This window comes from Branchiostoma lanceolatum, chromosome 1 (assembly GCF_035083965.1).
Source record: "Branchiostoma lanceolatum isolate klBraLanc5 chromosome 1, klBraLanc5.hap2, whole genome shotgun sequence".
NCBI lineage: Eukaryota > Metazoa > Chordata > Leptocardii > Amphioxiformes > Branchiostomatidae > Branchiostoma > Branchiostoma lanceolatum.
Window position 1 is genome coordinate 40,065,761 of NC_089722.1, and position 8,702 is coordinate 40,074,462.

At 42.4% G+C, this 8,702-nt stretch overlaps 1 protein-coding gene across 1 annotated transcript; it reads left to right on the plus strand.

The window, feature by feature from the left end:
* Positions 1-1,121: 1,121 nt before the first annotated feature.
* LOC136428272 (uncharacterized) lies at positions 1,122-7,113 on the plus strand. The gene is made up of 4 exons (XM_066417663.1): positions 1,122-1,578; positions 5,239-5,440; positions 5,690-6,156; positions 6,478-7,113. The coding sequence occupies exons 1-4, from the start codon at positions 1,507-1,509 to the stop codon at positions 6,622-6,624; spliced, it is 888 nt and encodes a 295-aa protein (XP_066273760.1). The 5' UTR covers positions 1,122-1,506; the 3' UTR covers positions 6,625-7,113.
* The last annotated feature ends 1,589 nt before the right edge of the window (positions 7,114-8,702 follow it).

The following is an 8,702-nucleotide window of genomic DNA, read 5'->3' on the forward strand; positions in this document are numbered from 1 at the left end:
AGATTCATCTAGGCTCTATGGAAATGTGCTTGCGGTGTAACCCACCAGTACATGAAGGTAATCATTGCATTCATCCGTTTAATTGTTTCCTTTAACTGGCTCCAGTAAATAGCTTATATATAGGTCCCATTCCACTAGATGGTGATCAAGCTGCGACAAAAGATAGGAAATATTAAAGCAAAGCTAGCACGTCGACCACAGTCATTGTGTTTCTTACACTATGCTACTGCAATTTAAAGTGTCAGTCTATCGGAATGGTGACCCCTGACTGAGCATGCGTGCATTGCCATCATCAATAACACATTTGAAAGTCATTTGAAATATCATCAGATAGACAAGAATCCATCCTTTAACCATGTTCACGCATATCCTGTGACATTGACGTGGTCGTTCGTTGACATCTGTATGTCCATGAGTTAGATTGAGGTTCATGAGAGCGTCAATCTATTAATTTGTGATGACAGCCCCTGATAGAGTAAGTGTGCATTGCCAGCATTAATAGCACTTGATCTTTTGAAAGAAATTTGAGATATCATCATATTAATAGGGATTCACGTTTAAACCATGGCCACGTCTATCCTGTGACATTGACGTGGTTAACAACTGTATGCGTCTCATGAGGCAGCCGGTCTATCAAATTCTCCTTGGTTCTGTCTCCGAACATGGGAGTGAGGGTGACCGCTGTTTTGGAATTCAACACGGTGGAAACAATAGACATGTAGCTTGTAGGACTGCATTATTTCTACACACACCCCACGTTCCAAGAAAAAAGGAATGGCATGCAATTTCTTATTTCATGTCAGTCATTTTTTACTCCTATAATTAAGCAGACAATTAAGGGTACTGTTTGTAACCTCGCAAATCGAAGAAGCAACGGGGTCGGTAATATCGATTTATATCTATGACTGTGCTACTCTAAAGTCCGGTTTCGGTCGAAGGAAATGCGGCCCCATATCTCGCACCATTAGGTTGAAAAGAGCGAGTGTTTGGTACATTTTGCATATGTTTTGTGTATCGTGAACTTCACGTATAGCGCCACCGTTCGTACATCCACGTAATTCCCACTCCTTGCTACTCTAAAGCCTGGTTGTGGTGGAAAAAAATGGGTCCCCATTTTTCGCGTCTTTAGGTTGAAAAGAGCGAGTGTTTGGTACATATTGCATATGTCTTGCGTATCGTGAACTTTCCCTTTAGTGCCACCGTAAGTAAACTCATCCCCACTCTCCGTGTGAAAACGGTTACTGGACGATCCCCAGCAGTTCTGGTAATGACAATCACCAATAGAAATCGCTCCCGGAAGGTCGCGTCACCGATTGTAAGGAGGGCGACAGCACTGTTCTGAGGACAACACATCCAGACAGCTAGACGCATCTGCCGTGGACTGGCAGGAACGTGCGGGGCGCTTTTGTCCAGCTTGTTAGGAAGGCACCGGAGGAATACCAGCACCTGCGATCTGACTATTGAAGCGGATGTTCACAGCGTAGTCTTGCTTGCTTTTCACCCACGATGGAAGACTCAGACAGTAAGACCGAAAATTACGTGCTGCAACTCATCGCCAGGGCCTTGCGGACAACTCAGGTAAAATCTTATTCATTGCCACATGAAAACAACAGAAGCATCTTCTAAACGTTTCCAATGATATGTCTTTGAAAGAAAGAGGACATCGACACGACGTTACTTGAATGTTGTGTGTGCTGAAATGTGTGTGCCGTGTCAGGATAGAAATAATTCAACCTTGCGTTAACCCAATGGGCATCAACTAAATTCATATTTTCAGTCAAACAGTATTAATATTTACTTAGAAACCAAATCACGTCTTTCCAGTTTTCGTCTAATCAAATCCTACATAGGGAACAGGTCCCCTAACAGCCTCCCTCTATTGTGTAACTGTACATGTCATACACCGACGTGAATTAAACCGTGCCGGCGAGACGAAGGTTCGACATTCAGCTAAATGAAACAAACACCCATACGTACAAACCGTCGGAAACATATCTAACACGTCTTTCCATTTTCCGTTCAATCAAATATCAGACAGGCAAACAGATCCCCTAACAACCTCTATTATATGTGTGTTACATGTGTATCATACACAGACGCGAAGTAAAGTGGGACAGTTAGACAACGATTCTAAATACAGCCAAGTATGAAACGAACACCCATAACTAACAAGCACAAGGCGTGGGAAGAATCTAAAGAATACCACATGTTGTGTTTTCAAAACGAATGCTGTTCGATTCATTCGTGTGCAACATGCTTTATTTGAAAATCACCCTTGTCTAAAACAAGCTATTACACCGCGCATATCAGTGACTCATCAAATATTGATGCAGATGATCTTAGCTTTAGGATAATTCCTATTTCTGACAGACTCTAGATTTCCTCAAATAATCACACGATTGTAAAAAGGAAAAGTCACAGTGAAAAAGATAGCATCCCACTGTATTTCGCTAAAGAATGCATAAACTAAGAACATCCCAATCATATAATCATAGTACAATTTGAAAAGGCTATTGGTATTTCCATTTGCACGGTGACGGTCATCAGAAATTATTGTCGTTCCATTCCCTGTGCATTACACATGTAGAGTGTCTCTAATACCAGGGTGGCCTGAACAAGCGACTGATTGCATCCAATTCAAGTCACAATTTAGTTCCCGTTTCACAGCTTTGCAATCCGAGGCAATATCATTTGTCTAAAATTGCACCATATGGCCATAAACAGGCTATTTGCCTTGGTCGATTTCCCCGGAAAACGCTTTCATGTGATATTAGGCAATAAACTGGAAATATGAATTGCACCTTACAATAGGAACACTGGCAATCGCATAATCTTATCCAATCCATACTGAATACTCGACAGAACATATCTTAACTAATGCTATCTATTTCTTCGACATTAATCTGTTAGTTGATAATACAGACCAATGTAGCATCACTTTTTTATTGGTAGCATGAAAGTTGTAACAAATCATCCATGTTTTTTTAAAGTTTGATACATCTTCATCAAGACAGTTGTTTTATCCAATGGCGATGTTTTATGATGCATTGAAATTAATACAATCATACCGCTTTTGTTTGAATCAGAATAGAGCTTTGTCGGTCATAGCATGTGTTGTTCTTTTCAGTACAGCAATTTCTAACAACCAAAGGTTTAAGCTAAATTATAGCGACCTGATTTTATACAAAGGTGCGCATTATATCAATCATTGAGATCTTATACCGGCTTTGGAGTCTCAAATGGATTTTATGATATCAGTGTGTGCGTGGGATGAACTAATCAGCAGATACCTCACGGAGAGGCAAGTAGCTTTGAAAGTAATCATCAATCGGTGATTGCGGGCCAACTAATGTGATTCCAACCCACTAATCTTCTGTTGATGCGTCTAAGAACATCCTCGGCTGATTCATGGCAGCAAAACGTTTGATACCATCGGGAGCGTTTTTTTCTTGATACCGGCGAAAAGATCAATAAACGTAACACCGTCTTATCTTATCTTTCTAAGACTAAGAAAGGGTTTTGCGAATTTGTCAGTGACTGCTTGCCTGTTGAATATATGCACTAGCACCCCCCCCCAACAAACACACACTCATAAGTGTCGTCTGGCAGGTACCATCATGATGGTAATTTTGTCTTAAGCTCATGAATTTTCGAAAACCATGGGTTACAGACAGCAGGAGTCTGGACGTCTTGGACAAGATTTCTTTTCTATCGGCAAACCGTATCTACATGTGCTGCCATACTTACGTGCAGCTGAGAGACTGATCCAAACAGTAAACGCTGAATTACACCACTTTGTCTTCATGAATTTTAAAAGACTTGAGTTGATTAAAGACAACTGGATGAGAGTATCAGTCAGTAAAAACGTCTATGAAGGCTGAAAATCAGGTGGCCATTTTAAAAACAGTTCTGTCTCGGTTTTCTTGGTAATTGCGTGTGCAATTACATGTCAATGACTGCAGTCCAATTAATGTTATTTTCCCCACACACAAGCGTCGTCTGGTAGGTACCATGGTAATTTTGTCGTAATGGATCTCAGATGACTTCGAGCTAAAAAAAAGCGGAACGTATTGGTTAATTATTTTTTTCTTGTTGGCAAACCTGATTGATACTTACATTGTTGTATAATCTAGATCTGATTTCTAAGCGATTGCACATTTCTAGCAACGAAAAGACGAAATTTTACCACTTTGAAGCACATATTCCTCTATACTGTATTGCTATAAACCAGATCAACATTTTAGAAACCGTTTTATGCCATTTTTTATTGTCTTAGATGTTGGATTTGTTATGACGTTCCATTGACTGCGTGCGTGTGAATAATTGTAATTTCCCCCACAATTAGCATGGCCTTGCAGTACAGTAGCCTTGCAGCGAACCATGCTAAATTTCTCTTCATAAATCTGAAGAGACCTTGAGTTGATCACAGAGAGCAGAACGTGTGGGAGAGTCAGTAAGGGTGTTCATACAAGGTACAAGCCAGATCAATTATTGCAACACAGTTTTATCCTCTTTGACTTAGAGATTGTTTTTGAACGATATGTTTGTAATTTTCAGCAGCCAAAATGACTAATTTCACCACACACAAAAAAGTCTGCCAAAGAATCATGCTGCTGACTGGCTTCGATATTTAAGCTCTCAAGCGTCTAGAGGCCTGACTGTTGAAAGGGTTGCTACAAGCGTGGTTTAGGCTAAAACAGTTATGTGGATTGATAGTCGACCTTAGAAAGGGCACGCATGTTTTGGGAAGGGTGTTGCTAATACATAAACCACAATGATATCAATGGCTGACAATACATTGTACTATAGTACCAATCATTAAGAATGTCCCTGTAGTTCAACTGGCAGCTTTTTAACAGTGAAGATCGCGCTTCAAATCAGTTGATAACTGGTACACCCCGGTTCAATCCTGGGCAGGGTATCTCGGTTGGGGCTGCTCCTGTCTTTCGGAAGGGATATAAGATAGTCTTCCGTGTTTGAGAGATACCTCGAGCACGTTAAGGGGAAGGGCTAGCCACCCCCCCCCCCTGTACAAATATGCCCTGCTAAGGAAACAGCAAGGAAACTTGCTGCCCTGTGTGCGACTGGGTCTGAGTAACTCTTGTACTGTGCATCGTGCGTTGTTTGGAAGGTACCTTGTTGTTTGGTGTGAAAGGGAGGTACGTCTGAATCACAACTGGCATGGACAGTTGAAAACTCTGAAGGGTAGGAGCAAACGAATACCACACATCTCCACAGGTCGGCATCGGTCGGCTCCGAGGTCACGACCTGGCCCCGAACATCGGGAACGGCATCGGCAGGCTCGGCCTGAAGTCGGCGCTCCTCACGGCGCTGGCGGGGGGAGTCAACGTCCTGTCGGACGTCTTAGTCGACACGGAGGCGTCCAAGGACGAGCGGAAGGACCAGAGCCAGTTCGCGGACATCTTGATTCTTCCCAGAGGTAAGAAAACGTGTCGCCGCTTTAAACCGCCAAGCGTAAGCTTGCAAGATGCAAGACGCATTGGAACAAATTGAAGGAATGCATTGTTGAAACTGCAAGACGATAACACGTCTACATTATAAAGGTGCAGAACACAAAAGATGATGGTGATAATCGTTATTGTGATGAGGATAACAGACTCTTTAATGTGTTAACAAGTCTATATCGCTTTAACAAAGTCATGTTTATTTTCCTATTACCTAACAATAGGAGAATCTGAGAGATGGAACGATTCTCCGACACCTCGCCGGAGGAGCAGCGACATCGTTTCAACCATACAAGAGCACATGGTGGGGTACACCGAGCCGGAGGAGACAGATTCTCCTTCCACAGAGGAATGGGTGGCTGCACATTCCCATGAGCTGGCAGATCGGCACAACGACCCTAACACCAAACCTGGTCTCCCGCAGCCGTCACCCATAGCGATAGAAGCACCCTGGGTCATCGTCATCAACCTGGTCTACATCTCGGCAGGCTTCGCGAGAGTTGGCGTGCCGGCCCGCCCCGCCTACCGGAATCCGATGACGGGGAAACGTTTCGGACTGCCAAATTACAGCGACCAGGAGTACCTACAGGAAAATGCGAACCGCCTGGTAGCACTCTCTATGGAGGACTTATTGAACGTGAAATTCCACGACCTGACCCGGGGGATCATCACCATCATGGATAAGAGACAGGTTGGTGAATGCATCAAGCACATTGTAAACAATGTCGCTGCAACGTCGTGCACATGTAAAAATGACAGCTATACATTATTTGTCAAATATTTAAGCATTACACACAACATAGAGAGCTCTGGCTGGGGAGCTTTTGAGACGAACTCTGTCTCTTTATCAATCCGGTTAAGTCAGATCTCATCTTGGAGTTCTCTTAATGTTGATCATCACGTGACAAGAGACATTATTTCGTGGTGTTCATACATGGCCAAAAATTTTTCTTCCTACAAGTTGTACTGAGATAATGCTTAATTTGAACTGCACACTTTCTCCTTCTTTCAGGATGTGTTAAAGTCTGCCGTTGCGCAGGCGAGGAAGCTCCAAGTGCGTCAGGACACGCCTGTGTACGCATGCGCCGTCATCGCTATCGGACCTCGGGTTGCGCAGGCGCTCTGGACCAAGCTGCTCATCCAACCTTCGACTTCATAAAATATTCAAAGAAATTCTTCATTAGATTGTAAGGTCCCTCATTCCACTAGACGGAGATCGTGCTGCGACCTCGCTGCGACCTAAATTGGATTTGTGTAACCCTTGGTTTCATAATTGGAATATCATGCGAAATATGAAAGTAGGACTGAAAAGACAGCACAACACAAAATTCGTTGTTTTATCTTTGAAAGTCATCTGATCAAATTTTAGGTCGCAGCGTGGTGGCCGGTCCAGTGGAGTGGGGGAACACGTGTCTATGACATAAGAGTATTTTGCCATGTTTGACAATTCAAAATGGAAGTTCCCGGTAAACAGTAATTTCAAATGTAATTCACTCGCTGTTACACTTGTGGGTGGCTACGATTTACATGTCGTATATGTATTTTCATCATTAGAATATAACATTTATGTTAATGGAGAAAGATATCATTATAGTCGTATACATTATGTACATACAAATCTCAAGGTCTAACTTACTCGACATGATGTGTGCGTAACTTACTCGACATGATGTGTTAAGAATATCATATCATTAGCTGTAATGTTATTCTCCAAGGTGAGGCTTCTATAGGGGTGGGAGGTGGGGGGTTATCAACGCTGAAGGGAGGGAACCGTTAGAAATCCCAGCCACTCCTAGCCTCTGCTTGGAGAATACTGTAAAGTGACGTTGCCATAGACTGTGCGTTTGTATCACTTGCAAGTAAAAAAAAATGCGGACCAAACGGGATTGGCACAAAAAATTTTTTATGGCATTGTGAATTTGTTCAATAATAGTTTCCATGTTTGTTAAGACTGTAATGTTGATAAACAGTTCACTTTGCTCCTCTACTCAAACTGTTATGCTTGAATAATATTAAAGACCCTGCCAAGCATCAGTTTTAGTGGCAAAATGTAGACAAGATCAAAGACCAAGTATGGTATTCCGTCAAAATAATACATTAGAAAAAATGCTAGCTTCCATATAAATGAGTACCTATCATCATGGAATCATGGGAATATGGCTCATAGACATTGACCGTCATAGGAGAACGAAAAATTACAATCTCCTTAACAAACTCGTTTTTTTCCGTTATCCGATTTATAACAAGTCCCAAGACTCGTGTCCCATATGGAGATCATTGACCCGCTGGGCAGATCAGAATTCTATGGACTATACCACTTTACATTGGGGAAGGGGTGTGAGCCTGTAATACTCCAGTACCTAGAAACACCGCTTGGGGGTACATAATCGCTATGTTTCTTTGGGATCTCAATAACTACCAACATACCAAAATCAATACACATCCATCAAAACGATCTTGAGTTACATGATGCGAACACACATGCACTGCAAAAAAAAACACATGTACCCCGTCGAAGGTGTCCCTCCTTCCCGGAGGTACAAAGTGCTATAAAATGCACACATCAGTTCCACTACACCAGCTCTAGAGGCCGCTAAAGCGCCATCCCACTTAGAAAGACGTACCCAGAAATTGCCTTTATTGATCCATCTTCGCAACAAGAACTCTGTGTAATGACTTGTCACTTTATACGCCGCTGCAGTCACGGAGGAATAGTTTCGACACTGCGTGACGCAGGTCGCTCACTATAAAGCACCTTAAAAGCCGCTCTCATGAGAAGGGCTTTCAAAGGCTTTAAAATCAGCTTCCTGAGCACAAGCCCATGGGGATACGCCTCATCATGTGAAAGCACACGTACGGAGATATCATATATGATAGGAGCCAGTTCTATCATTAGCTGAGCCACTCTAGTGTGCTCCTTAAGCACTTAGTGCCATCACAAATGTAGATTCGACCTTTCGTGTCAATCCAATTCTGCACAGAACGTTACATCTTTGTGGCCTGTTTTCCTATTTCGGCGAAACTTATTATAAACGGAACATTAACTGTTTTGGCCTGCTTTCTTTTTTCCTGCTTCGTATTGTATTTCGCAGTTTCCTTTCACATTCTTGTATTCACTTCTACACAAGGAAGTCCATGTTTTTTCTTAGTTTTCCGTGAAATTAATGAAAAGAAAAAAGATGAATACAATTAATTGGTTTTGGCTATCACACCATGTCACTATGGTGCCTACACATC